Raw genomic sequence first — 14,712 nt, 5'->3', positions numbered from 1 at the left:
TTAAGACTCTGGCTTCACCCTTGTGTTCATGCTATTCTGTTTATCCAAAATATCTGATTTAAACAGTTTTTAAATATCCAATAGCAAGCTCATAAACTTGGATTTGCTATGTACGTTATTTGCCAAAAATACGCGACATGCAGTCATGAATAGGTATGGGAAAAAAGAATTTACAATTCATACAGGCAAAGGACAAACAAAAGCTTCCAAGCTGAGTTAGTCAAACATTTCCAAGTGTAAAGTTTTCTTCTGGAAAATGCTGATAAAATGAAATACAAAGTTCTGTTCCTCAGAAACATGCCAATTCCATCAAAAACTTTTTGAAGGAAATTAGACCTTGGAAACCATCTCAAGTGGAGCTTGGGAACTGGAACTCCCACCACTAGCTCTGCAGGAGCTTCTCAAATGGGTTTCAGGCTTTATAACAGGAAAATATAGTGTAGATCTTTCTGTTATCTTGTCTTTCTGTTACTTCTTTTTGTGGATGATGCAGATGTTTGGACTGATTTTGTTTTGGTGAGAGAATAAGACCCAAAACTGCAATATTTGATATTTTGTTTCTGAAAAAACAGGTAAACTAATTATATGAGATAAGCAGTAGGTAAAAAAGGCTATTGTTCTTACCTATAAAAAGACTATTGTATCTTACCCTTCACTGCTACCTAAATAATGTGTATGGTTTAAGATTTAATTCTTATAATACAGCATTTTCTTGAATCCCAGACACCGTCCTCTGTGGTGTGAACAGATGAGATGATCATACTTCAGAATCTCTGAAACATGCATATTCAGATATAGACTCATATTTATCAAGGATAATCCCAACCCTGCATTGCAACAACAATCATTATCCCTCAGGCTTAGCTGGGGTGGTGTGACAATGAACTGTTAATTGATGACAGTACAAAAGAAGTTTGAAATGATCTTGGTGAGCTGGATGAGAAACAATGCTTACTGCATTCTCTTTCTCTAGACACACGTGTGTGACATTCGTGAAGCTTCAGATTTATTACTAGTTTTCTGATATATGCAGACTTCAGTATCTCATTTCTGGTTGCAGCAAAGAGAAAATAAAAGAATCTTCAAGTAGACAAGCTATTACAAAAAAAAATGAGTCATCTGCACTTGACAGTACTCTATAGGTATAAATTGGTGCAGATCCATTATAGCGAATAGAACTGTGTCAATTTATATCAGCAAAAGATATGGCCCTGACTGTAAGAAGTAATAACAGGAACTGCCTCTGTGTGCCATTCCATATTTGCTGCGTTGAAAATTGACTTTTGATCCTGCATCCCACTTAGATCTCACAAATCAAATGTAGAGTATAGCACTCGTAATATCCTACCATAGATCACTACATATAATCTAAAGATGAAAGGTTTGATTCTTGGCTTCACTTTCTCTCAACTTTCCCAGGGTAAAAGTTATTTTAGATCTTGCAGCAGTGTAAGAACAGAACAATCTTCACTCTGCAGAAAGTTCATTGCTGAGAGATAGCACTAGAAGTTTCATGTTTATATGCAGAAAATTTGTTTTGTTTGGCCATCGAAGGGTTTAATTTTCTGAATATCAGGAACTTTGTTGGAAATCTATTAATCTGATATCATTACAGAGTTATACATACCACCAATAATACGTATTTTTTCTTGAAATCAAGATGAAATAGCATTTCAGTTGTGAGGTAAGTTATTCCATAAGAGACAACTCCTTGCAAAATTTTTTTTAATGGTGGTCATGTATTTAAAAAAAAGTAGATACACAGCCAGGGCAACATACATGCAAAACAGATGTTACAGTGGCAGACCAGCTACTTTGCCTGTGCTTGAGAAGATGGGCATCAGCCACTCCATCCCAAACAGTCCATCCTGACCTCATATGTGCACCAGATTCTTGTCCCTCACTGAGGGCCATGGGGAGTCACAGGGCACGTTTGTGTGAGATGGCTCTACCTTGCAACTTCAGTTTACATCTCTCCCTCTAGTAATAGCAGAAATGGAAGCTATGTTCTCCACATCTCTCTGGAGAAATCAGATGTCAGTTTTGGCCCTACCCTTTCTTTCCCCCCATAGGGGGATTGCACAAAGCGCAAGATTTTAGCCCATCCCAGCAGCCTGAAAGGTATAGGCTGATAAACAGAATGGCAGCAGGTGGCTGCATGGGGCAGGCTAGTGCAAGACTGACAGAGATTATATAGTAGGGAAGAACCTGTGGGGTCTTCAGAGTTTTCAGTGAAACACACTGGTCCTTCCAAGGTCACATTTCTTACCTGACCCATCCAGCTACAATGAGCCCATCCAGCCTTGTTCCCTGACCCTTTCTTCCACCAACTTCTAAGTCTTCTCTTTCTCTTACCCTCACTTTTCCCTCCCAAAATCTGCTCTACCAGAAAATTCACTATTGCTGACACAACCAAGAACCCTTCAGTTTCCTCTGAGAAAACATAGTGAATCATGTCCTTTTGCTTGTATAGATTAGTTGTTTCAGGGATTTGGGGATTCTTATTATGAGTAAAAACCTTCAGGGAATGTGTACGCTCTTACATCCCTAGACTTATTACCAGGCCTTAAATCATTCAAATATTTTTCAGTGATGTAAGTTGCCAAAAGCTTTACAGTTTTATATTCAGTCATTTTAGTAGCAGAGTGCATTGATGCTTTGTATGTGGTAAACAAACAATCCAACTAACACAGAAACTTACCTCAACCCAACAGTGCATGTGGATCACAGTGCAGGCAAAAAAAAAATAGAATACAACACATTCAAGCTTTATTAGATATATCATTCTAAGCAAAGAGCGCAGGCATGTTATCCTACATGCCCATTATCTTACAGATCATATTAAACACAAAAACCTTAATGAACTTGTAAGCCATCACTCAATCCCCAAAAGTACAAGTAAGTGTAAATGCAAAAAAACCAACATAAATACTTGGTAAGAACGCTCAGGCTTTTTCCAACTGTTTCTTGTTTCCTCTTGCATAACTGTGGATCATAAAAATGACATGCCTCAAATTCAATCACCCTTTACATTGTGAGCAAGTAGCAGCAATCTGTAGTGGACAGCCTTCAGCTGTAGAAACTGTTAAAACCTAGCCCTCTACAGTAAAGGTCCAGATTCTCACCTGCATTATAATACATAGTGCAAAAATACCTTGAAGCAGACACAAAATTAACTCACACTCAATTTGATAATACTCAAACGAAGAACTGACTTTAATATGGCCTTAGTGAAAATAAAAATTTATTATGATAAATATACTGTGCCATATTCCCAAATCCAAATATGGTCCTTTTTAAAGGGTAAAATGAGCTTTAAATCAGCTGCCAATTAGATCCCCACAAAAATATTAATTTTGACTAAAAGAACTCTGCATCACTGCTTTTGCTTTTGGTCTTTATATTTTTGTATTTATCAGACCTTCAGGAAGCGCACACTTTCAGAAGAGGACAAGAATTGGTCAGTCTTCCACCTTCTGATATTTATGGAAGATCTGAAAGTAGCAATATATTTCTTTGCTTCAACTTTCTCTGCTTATCAAAACATTTGACATAGATGGAAGCCCCTTCTTTAGTCTCAGATATGCTGGAAACTGGGTGGAAATGGAAAAGCAATCCAGAGTGCATATAAAAGACCGAGAGCCAAGAACTGCAAAAGTGAATTCTTACCAAAAAAAATGGGAAACTGGTTGCGCTTCTCCTTTGGGGAACTGCTGTTCAGAGTGTTGGACTTGTCATTTGGAGCAGTTGGCAACAAATTGACTAAAAGGAAAAAAAAGGGGTGAAAGAGTAAGTGACAGGTTATCTAGACACAGCAAAGCTCTGAAAATAAGCTATGATTGGTACCCATTTGCCTTGCTCTGTGCCAGTATTAATACCACTAAAAGGCAGCATTTCTTTAAAGTCCCAAAAGCATAGGGCACTGATATGCTGAGGCAACTTTGGGATGGATTCCTTTTTCTTCTTTAATTTTACTGATGTAAGAGTTAAATCAAACATGGCTTGGTAAGGTTATTTTTATATTAGTAGCAGAAATTCTAACCTTTGCAATTGTAAACCTTTTCCAAAATATGTATTACTGACAACAAAATGGCTATGAAGCTAGTTTTAATGTTACTGAATTCACTGTGCTTATGTATTTGAACTAACATACATATCTTCAAATAAATGGGAAAATGAGTGGACAAACAAGGAGTGTCTGCATTAAAAAAGGACAACTACAAACAGCAAAAGCAAATTCTTACCAAAAATCCCAGGAAACTGGTTGGGTTCTTCCTCTGGGGAACTACTGTTCACAGTGTTAGGATGCTCTTCAGCTGGAACAACTGGCGATAAATTTGCTAAAAGAAAAACGAAAGGAAAACAATGAGGAAAAAGCACAAAAACCAATTGGTATCAATGATTCAATATCAGTAAGGTAAAAACTTTGATCTATTTAAACCATGGAAATGGCCCCTAATCCTCTCTTTCTTCTTGGGTATTCATACAAATGTACATGGAGGTGTTATTTCAGATTGAAGTCAGAAAAAAGCATTCTGCAACTTTTAGTCTAGAAGGTAAAGGTGGAATCAGAACCCAGGAATAAATGCTTCAGCAAAGGTAGGGGAAAAGCACATGGCTCTATCGGTATATCTTTTAAAAAAACTTTTAAAAAGAACTATAGTGGGTCTTTCCTTTTCTAAATGTGAATAAACTCAAGTTCCCCTTGCCAAAATGACAGATTATGAAACAGTCCTGGACAAATGCCCACTAGAGACAAGCAAGACAAAATGGCCTGGAGGCTCTGGGTGGGAAAATATATTTGTCCTATGAATAAAATGAAGTACTTTGTGAAGGGGAGAGGAGTTATGAAGGTTACTATATTCTGATATAGAATAATTCATAGGAACTAGTAGGATGAGGAAGTGGATGAATGATCTATGGTCAGTCTGACTGGATGTTTTGTAGCCTAGATGCACAGCCAAGTTATTCAGAAGTGAGGGACAGGTTTCCCATAATTCTTTGGTGGGAACCCAGCAATGCACGATAAAGAAACAGTAAAACCAGAAATTCCTATATTGGCACCTCTTTTCATTACAAGACTTGGTTTCAAAAGAGTACGTTCAGATGTACGTGTTAAAAAAAAATATATTTTAACATTTTATGATATTACAAAGCCAAGCAGCTGGCAGATTTTAGATTACAGAAAAAGACTTATGTGGCTGTAACCAGAATAGGTCCATTTCTTCATTCCCTCTCATTATAATCTCTATTACTGTAAACTCTCTGCCTTCTTCAATGTAGGTACCAATATTTTTACAATATATTTCAAACCAAATTTTCCCAAATTTCTGTCCTAGAAAGTGAGTTTATAAAATTTTTCCCCTAATGGCAAGTTTAATGGAGAAATGTGATGCTCTAATGTCAAGGTACAGCCAGGAAACAGTACTTATTGTGGACCAAAGCCCCTCTTCAGTTGAAATTGATGTTACTTTAATTACTTCATCTGTCTGTATTGCTTCTAACATTCTGTTTCAAATTATAGATCACACACGATTTGTTTCAACTTAGAGATATTAAATAGTATGCAGATTTCTGAAAATTAATATTGTGTTCTTTCTTACACACACAGGTTTAATATATATTTTGCAGGGGGTTGTAGAATTAACATATATGCAGGCAACTAACTGTTATGAGAAAAGTAAAAAAGTAGGAGTCCTGTAATATTCATTAAAATTAATAGTACCTACCAGGTTTTTTTAGTTTATACTTTTCATTTTTGTGTTTTTATTTAAAAATTCATATAATTAATGCTAATTTCAGATATAAATTATTGCCACCTCAGGGTACCCTAAGTTGCCTTTTTTCCAGGCAAGATACCTCCAAAACACAACATAGTTTATACAAGAATAAAACTAAGAATAACGAGGACAACAACTTACAGTTGCCTTGGCAGGTAGTCTGGCATTCTTCCAAATTCTTGAAGTTGTTCTGGTTTCCTAGGCACCCACCATACTTGAATACTTCACATATTTTTGTCTCTTTGTTATAGAAATACCTGGAAAAATAGCCTCGGCAGATTCCAGGGTCTTTCTCATGAAAGCAGAAGTTGGGCTTTTCTACGAACAATAGTAAATGATGAACAGGGTGGGGGAAGAAAAAAAGTCAACACACATTTCAAGACAACAATAGAACTGGAGGAAGTTATAAAATAAACCTGTAACTTCAGACTAAAGACCAACTGTAAAATAACTGCTGCTTTCTTGTACTGCTTTTGTTCTATATATAACACTGCAATATTATGCTGGAGCATTATAGGGACATATTTATTGCTTTTTTTCCTCTTTTCAAGTAGCCAGTAAGTTATATCTTGGAAAATGAGGACTAATGATTCCTTTAAGTGTCCTCCTACATTGAAGCTCTAAGAAGAAAATTAGTTTATTCTCTGAATTAAAACAAGACTTGAATCTCAGCTGGATCATTTGAATTTAAGTACACATTCTTGTCATTTATGTAATCATTTTAGTCAATGTTAGTGTGATTTATACAGAAAGCAATGTTAAAACAGAAGGAAAAAGGAAATAGTTTTTAAAAATTAATTTAAAAAAAATCTAACAATGCATTTTGTCTGGGACAGTCCACTGCTATAAAAGGATACAGGAAACTGTGAGACAGAGCAGCTATTCTATCATTTTTCAGTCCCAGCTCCTAGTTTGCAATCAGTAACTACAATATCAACCAAAAAAAAGCTAACAAATGGATACTGTGTAACTTGACTGAATATCAAGGCATGATATGGCTTCTGGCAGAGAAGAAAAACACATAGCCATACAATAATCCCCAAATGTTAATTTCTCACCATGTTCAATTTTTTCTCAAAATTATATTCTTAGAAGAAAATAATGAAAATAATAATGAAATATATGCAGAGGTATTCTCAAATTCTTGCTAGTAGATACTTTGAAATATGATTCTTGACTGAGCTGACTTGAAGAGAAAAGTGTATTTAGCCATCATATAAGACAATCATATCAGATGTGACATATAAAGGCCTTCCTTACCTGTGAAACTTAATAGAATACTGAGACTAAGACAGTGTGCAGAGGGCTGCCATTTTAATAAAAATGGCTATAGAACAATTACTCTGAAGTCCCTAACATTTTTGGAGTAGATTATGGAGTTGTAAAGAAGTTAATTCTGTTACATCTATTTTAGCCAAGTATCTATTAAAAATCATTGTTAGAACAAGAATATTATTAAATTCAATTGATGCACATCATATACTTATATAAAACATTATAATAGTTCATAACTAGTGTTTTTCCAAGTAATTGTCAATATCTTGTATTTCAAGTGTCATAAAGCTTCATGAACAGCAAAATGTCATTTTCAGAGATCACATGTAAAATTAAACTATTAAAAAGTTCTTGCATAAAGTAACAAAATCAACTATTTTAAGCACTCATGTAGTGAAAAATTTTGATTTTTCACTACAAATCGCATTCTCTGCCAGTAAATATATGTATTCTACAGTTCAGATATTCACTTTTCTCACTATTCAAATGCAGCACCTATTGGTGTTCACAGATTTACAAAACTTACTTCACATAGATCAACAACTATGAAAGGTATGGGCAAGGCATACGATATGCTTTCAGCTGAGAATGGAAACGAGACAGTTATGTAGACAGGTAGCAGGCGAGAATCTACCAGAGTGGTATCTATTCCATATACCATCTATTAGGAGCTCACAGACAATAGGAGATACAGAAAATTCTTTCATCAAACATTGCATAATATTGTGAAATAACAGAAAAAGATTATTAGATAATAACTGAGAAAGGAAGGCAGATAATAATAAGGGTATGTAAACTAGGATTATGACTGATTCTTAAAAACAGCTGCTCTTCATTTAGAAAATCCTTATATTAAATCGGTTCTTGCAGAAAAAGGAAATTAAGTCCAAATAAGTTGAGCTCACAGCTAACTTTTATAGCCACTTTTGAAGAGAGAGGTCATGAAGGCAGTATAATCCTAACCATACAAACTAGCATTATATTTCTAAATGCCATGTCTTTCTCCAGAGACTCAATATTCAAGACTACATTACTGGAAACAATAGTAAACATGTAATGATGTTGATGATAGCCACGAGCTGAATTAACAGGATATGTTCTGTTTTGTCATTAAAAGCAGGGAACTAGGGTCAGACCTTAAGGGAAGCAGTGCCAAATGTCTGCAGCATCTGTGGAAAATCAACTTTAGTAACTTCCATAGCATAGAATCATGATTTTTTTTTAATACATTAAGAATGGAAAAGACAGTAGACATCAGGAAAAGAAAACCATAATCTCAGCTTGAAAATATTCCAGAATACCATTCTGGAGAGATAAATTATTTAATTAGTCTATTTCAAAATGTATGTGCAAATATTGGTATTTCTGTGAGGAGTTAAATGCATACCAATTCAAGAGGAAGAAAGTGGAAGGAAGGATAAGGGAAAGAGGGTAAGCAGAGAAAGAGGAGCTGACTTGTGAAGAAGTTTACTCAAGTCTGTATTTGGGGAACTCTGGCTACCAGCACTGGGCTCAATCCAGATAAGTCTCTAATGTGGAAAGAGAGGGTGGGGTGGAATAAGTCTTCACAAGCTCTATTGGAAGTGTCAAACTTAAATATCCTTGTTAGGAACATAGGTTACTTCAATAGACCAAAAGTGTTTCAGGCAAGTGATTCTCGGTGCTTACGCATCGGCTATTTAGGAAGTCTAGGTAGCAGGCATTTAAATTTCTGTAAACAGTCTGCCCCTTCAGGAGTGGGAAACTTGCCCCCTTGCTTAATGAGTAATTAGGGGATCTGCCCTAACCTCTGTTAGCTCCTACACAGGCAATGCTTGAAAATTTCTGTTTCAGAGTGATTTTTTCCCATTTTTGCTAACATTGGAGGAAACGTTTAGATTACTCTCAAAACACACAATAAAAGAGTTCCACATCATGGCTAATTATATAATGCTTGAATCTCTGCAGAGTCCTTCTTTTCTCTTTATTGAAGAATGAGAAAAAAAGTGTCATGATATGTTTATTTTGGGGAGAAGAGATTGCAGCTACTCTCTTCACTGAATATTGAAAATATTTAGTGACCACAACGGTCCTCAAAGTCTTTGATGAATACAGATGAAGAAGATTGGGAATAAGAACTCTCTTTAGTCTGACATTCTTGTTTTTACTAGGAGATAGCTTGGAACAATACATAAGGAATTTATCAAGGGAAGCTAAAGCCCTTATCATTGTATAAGAGTCTTAGATTACTATGTAAACATAATTACCTTTCTTAATTTTTGCTGACATCATCTTCTGAGGCAATTCTGCAATATAAATAAAAAGAAAAATTTTAGCAAAAGCAGACATGTTAAGTCTCACCTGTGATACCAGGGTGCTTAGCAGTGACTATGAGCACTGAGGAGGAAGAATATAGCATCTATTCCCCTTCTTTCTCCTCTTTATTAGAGAAGTAGCACAAAAGCTTGTTCTGGAAGACTGAAGTATCATTTCCTTTGTATGAGAAGACCTGCTACATTAGAAACTTGAGGATATGGAAAGTACTGGAATCAAATTATGCCAATGTTGAACTGAACAGAGAAATTCCTCTTCATGTTACTGGAACCAGAATCCTGTATTATGTAATCTTACTCCTCTTTTGAGGAGTAATTAGCAGACTTAACCCAACTGCTGTAGTTACTGATACTGATAATAGCTTCAGAGCTGATCTAGTTAGCAATAAAAACCTCCCTTGTGCTAATTCCCTTTGCTATGCTATGTAGTGTCTGAGTAAAGTGTTCATTATGCTGTTTATGATATTAAAGCCCATTCAGCCAAGTATCTCCAACTACCTTTAGGGCACTGTAGATGACAAACTTGTTTGCACTGTTTTTTAGTGCCTGATCAGCAGTGATGAAGTTGCTATTGTCATTTTTAATGGAGGAGCCTGGGTTTTATTGTACTGGCTCAAGAAGCTGGATATCTGAATTCAACCCCACATTCTTTTTCAGTGATTGAAAACAAACCTTCTTCCCCTTCTAGGAGACTGCCTAGTCATAAAACTACAAAGGAGTCCAAGGAGAAACCGGCTCAGCCAACGTGTAATAAAGGCTGAAAATTTTTGGCTGCTGAGAGAGAGAAAAGGGGCCAAGGATAGCTTATATATTTTCTATTACAGAGATATTTTGCAAGGCACATGAAACAGTGGCTTCTGGACTTCACCTAAGTCGTCTTAATTGCATTGCTTCATAATTCTTGTTTTGTACTTGTACTTTTCTTAATGGCATTATAAAATGCTGCTTTCTCTAAAACTCTCCTTTGTCTACTGACCTCTTGCATCTGAGAGAAGGGATAGAGTGGTAAAGCTAATGCTTTGCTTGAAGAGGTCTGCTGGAAAGCAAATGCAATTTTATTTTGCATTTTGCTGTGTCAGGCAATCAAACACTCTATAATGAAGCAATACATTTGCCTGACCCTGGCCATCTTAGCTACCACAGCCCCCCCTTAAGAAGATACCAATTCCCTATAGTACATGCCAAGAGTAGCAGTTCAGTAGCAGAAGCATATTACAACTACTTTCTACTGCTGATGGCTCTTCCTGCTTCAGTGGATACATGTCTTCTCATAAAGCCTCAGTGTAACCCATGGTCTAGCCTTCTTTGAAACATGAAATGAAAGGGAATTCAAAGGGAAGTATAGGTATTAATCTGAATTTAAATCACATGAATTAGTCTCTCATGCCATGTTTCCCAGAAGGCCTCTAAGTCACGCACCTAAAGGACATCTCTGTGACTTTGTGTGCGAGATAATAGTTGCTCTGCCCAGCTGGCGAGGGTGGGGGATACAGGAGTGCTCTGCCCTGTCTCACCTTGGAGGGACCTATTAGCTCAGACCTCAGACTGAAAACAATTCCTGCTGGAAAGTAGAGTTGCTGCTGCACCCTTCCTTGTTATGGAAGCAGTAACAGAAGATACTTGAGCTATCTGTATCCTCACCTTTTCTGTAATTTGTAATTTTAATAAGGTTGTCCCCCCTCCTCCCCCCATTTATAACAATCTCTTCACAGTCCAAAAGTGAAAGGAATATTAGCAGTTTATTCACCACTCATACCCCAGAGCAAGTGTTTCTAACCATCCTTTATATAGTGATACACCTTCCATGGCTCCTATTTTAAGAGGTGCTGCTGACAACTAATAAGCTTTTAGCATTAGCTGTACTGCCCTTGTGTGCCATAATCCTACCACAGTTTTTCTTTTTCTTCTGGAAGCATGGCCTGTGTTATATTTTCAAAGTAAATCTATTGGGTAGAAATTCTATCATGATACATTTTCCTTCCATCTATGGGACAACGCAGCTGGCATCCTTGAAAAAATATTATTTAAAGACAAGACATGCACTTTAGAGTGACATATCATTTGTTTGAACATGCTTCCAGTGCTTCCTATTAGTAGGAGGCTGTGCCTTCAGCATTTAAACCCATGACCTAAACCATGGACACTCACATCAGGCCATTTAACTATTTTCACTCAGCTGTCCCCTTCAGGCCAAAATCAGCAATCATACTTTGGCATATGATCTCTACTCTTCTGGCACGGAACAGGAAGAATTTATTGTGAGTTTGGACAGGCCTAGAATGTTTTAATCTTACTACCATGTCAACAGTGTCTTTTTGCTTCTGGTTTCAGTCAAAAAGCCAAATCCACAGCTGAGTTAATTTCTTCTTTGTAAACAAACTGTATTTCTGAGTAGATCTGATGTGTAAATAATAGACATTAGAATTGCTGCCATGTCCAGAACCTTTTATCAGCGGGTATTTTCCCATGTTAGAAGCTTAATTAGCCTAAGATATATATTCACTGCCTTGAAAATTAGGACCTTTGCACTAGTGATGACATTTGTGATTCTACTCATATCCAATAAACAATGGAGCATATAGGCAAACTCCTCTTAAAAGTAATTTTTTCTTCCCTGAAGTGGCGAGCACTGGGCACATGGAACAAAAAATGCAGCTGATTTCTAGGAGACTGGAGTCAGAACTAGGCATCTTGAATGTGAACACTGTCTTAGAGAGTCTTGGAGTGGCCAACCTGTAGTCGGGCTCTCTGAACTCTCTTGTACTGACTTCAGTCAGCTCTGGGAATTACTCATTTCTGTCTTTGATGGCTTATTCATTCAAAAATTTTTAAAAAATGTTCTGATTTAAGAAGCCTGGCAATTCACTCATGTTGGCTCATTTATTCTTGTATTTGTGCTTAATATTGGAAAATCAGATACTGACTATTCAGATTATTTCTTCTGAAGTTGTATATATATGCCATAACTTCCCTTTAGCTTATTTTTAGCAATCTTGACCTTCACATTCTTCAGAGTTATAATTGTCTGAGTATCTCTTAGATTTTTCTTTATTTTTAAGCATTTTCCTATTACTCATTCTGTCTTTTCGGTCTGATTTCTACAGTTACTACATAGTGATTTTCCTGCAGTATAAATATTGAAAACATTAAGTAAGATGAATATAACCATATACTACAAGACTGCACAGACAGAGCCAGATTTAACAAATAGAACCTACTGAATTATATTTTTTTTTTAACTGAATTACATTGGCAAAAGTGGGTTAACTTATTAGTTTATTTTATGGCTGATGGTCAACAGCGTACTGTGTGTGCCACCAAAACATTTTATCTGCTGTTATTTATTCAGACAATACAGAAATAATGAGCCTTTATCGCTCCAGTTCCTCATAGCAGATTCAACACTTGCAGAGTCTTGGATCACTATTATAAATACACCAAATACTGTACTTGGGCTGAGTACCAAGATGTAGACACTAAGCCAGTTCTCATTTGAAATAACTTTCAGTTTTATTCCATGGAGTTATGCCAATTATATACGAGTACAGGATTTGGTCCAGAAGATCTGTTCCAGATATTGATCCAACATACATATCAGAATCAAAATAACAGTATTAGTCAAAATAGCAACATTAGCTTGAAGAAATAATTTTATAGATCTTCACTCATGGCACCTGATCATGACTTTTGGACACTTTTCTTTCCAAGTTCTGTATCTATCAACCCTGCCTTTTTCAGTTTAGCCCTCTGTCTTGGCCTTTAAACTGGAATTTAGGACAAACTCTCCAAATTACCAGGAAGTCGCATGTTTTGGATGAGATACTGGCAGCTGCAGTCCTGCAAACAACCCTGCTCCAAGCATGGCAAAAATGCTGTGGGTGCAGCTGAAACCCAAAATCAGATACCAGATGTAAAGTACCAAAAGCCAGCCTGGTGACAGAAAAAGAAGAGCTATCTTCACATCCTAGATCCCAGGTCTTTCTGACATTGAATGCTAATCAATAAAAATAACTTTCAATTTTTTATCTTGAAAGATTGTATTCATTAAACTTTGTGGAGCCATAACTAGAAACAGATTAATCACATTTTTCTAAACCAAACACTGTAGAAGTGAAGAAAATGCCTTTTAAGGTAGGTTGTTCTCTTAGAATGACATTGCCGACATTCATTTTTTTTTTAACTTATACGTACGTATTAACCGTGGAGTTAAGCAGCAGATTTCATTAATTTCTGTGCTGAAAATTTAATAAATATGGAAAGAAACTTTTAAGCTTGTTGTCCATAGGGAGAAAAAAAAAAAATTCCGTTAAATCCATGATACAAACTTATGACTCATGGAAGCCATTTGACAAAGGAATAATTTTAAGTCTAGAAAGGCTATTTGTCAGATAAACAGACAATTACTATGCAAAATATTAATGTCACCATTTTAATAATTTTTAACTCCTTAAAATTATATTTATCTGTCTTGAATGCTCACGAAAATATCATCATTCAATTCTGATAGAGATACATCTTCTGGATAACCATACAGAATAAATAATATTAATTAATACTCAAAAATCTGCCCAGGCTGGGTTAAGTAGAGGAAGGACATCAGTTTCTTTAGCCATAAACCTTTACAGGGGTGATGATTACCAAACGCTAAATGCAAGTTTTTTACACCCAGTTTGGTGGGTGGCAACCTTCAGGCCAAATTGGAAGCAAGACCAACTTCTGCCTTTTAAGCCTCAAGCACTACATCCCTACCTTCTCTACTAACAAGCACTAAAACTGGCATATTCTGGTTGGAGAAAATGACCCAGATATAGAGATATCAGAATTATCACTTAGGCCTTGATACAAGAAATCGGAAATCTGTTGCTGATTATAAGCTGTGCTATGATGAGCACAAGGCTATTTGCTCTCTTTAAATATTGTAGGGTTCACTTCCTCATCAGGGTGAACAGCTAGACTTTTGATAGGATAATTTGTAGAAATGTAAGAACAAAACATCAGAGGTAGAAAAGGAGGAAAATGTCATTTTTGTGTTAGTTTTGTATACTGGTTAAGCATAGCCCTGATCTTCCATTACTCTGTAATGAATTTCTGCTTTGTTTGATTTTTCTGCCAAGAACTGTCATCTGCTCCTATCCAGTAGTTTCTTATGAAGATTTAAAAACATATTACTTGAATTCTATCTTACTTTTGTGTCTATTTTTTTTACTTGCGTATGAAGAATCCAAGACACGAATAGTATAGTCTGGAGAAAAACAATATTGTAAACAGCTTTTATCCTAACTGATTTTTAAAGAAACAAATACAGGTACATGAACACCAAAATAGTAATCTGCACTTCTAGTAGT

General features: G+C 36.1%; 1 protein-coding gene across 4 annotated transcripts in view; it reads right to left on the bottom strand.

Moving 5' to 3' along the window:
* TFPI (tissue factor pathway inhibitor) overlaps positions 1-14,712 on the bottom strand; it is a 42,400-nt gene that overhangs the window by 3,982 nt on the left and 23,706 nt on the right. For 3 of the 4 annotated variants that reach the window (XM_072874086.1, XM_072874085.1, XM_072874084.1), the window contains 4 exons: positions 9,302-9,340; positions 5,922-6,098; positions 4,245-4,340; positions 3,670-3,762 (listed from right to left, as the gene is read on the bottom strand). In XM_072874086.1, coding sequence (XP_072730187.1) covers positions 3,670-3,762; positions 4,245-4,340; positions 5,922-6,098; positions 9,302-9,340 — 405 coding nt within the window. Of the gene's footprint in view, positions 1-2,752; positions 2,986-3,669; positions 3,763-4,244; positions 4,341-5,921; positions 6,099-9,301; positions 9,341-14,712 lie in introns of those variants that run through there. The other variant, XM_072874087.1, reaches the window with a different exon arrangement.

This window comes from Ciconia boyciana, chromosome 10 (genome assembly GCF_034638445.1).
Source record: "Ciconia boyciana chromosome 10, ASM3463844v1, whole genome shotgun sequence".
Lineage (NCBI taxonomy): Eukaryota > Metazoa > Chordata > Aves > Ciconiiformes > Ciconiidae > Ciconia > Ciconia boyciana.
Note: the sequence above shows the minus strand (reverse complement) of the source record. Positions and strands in the feature narration are given on the sequence as shown.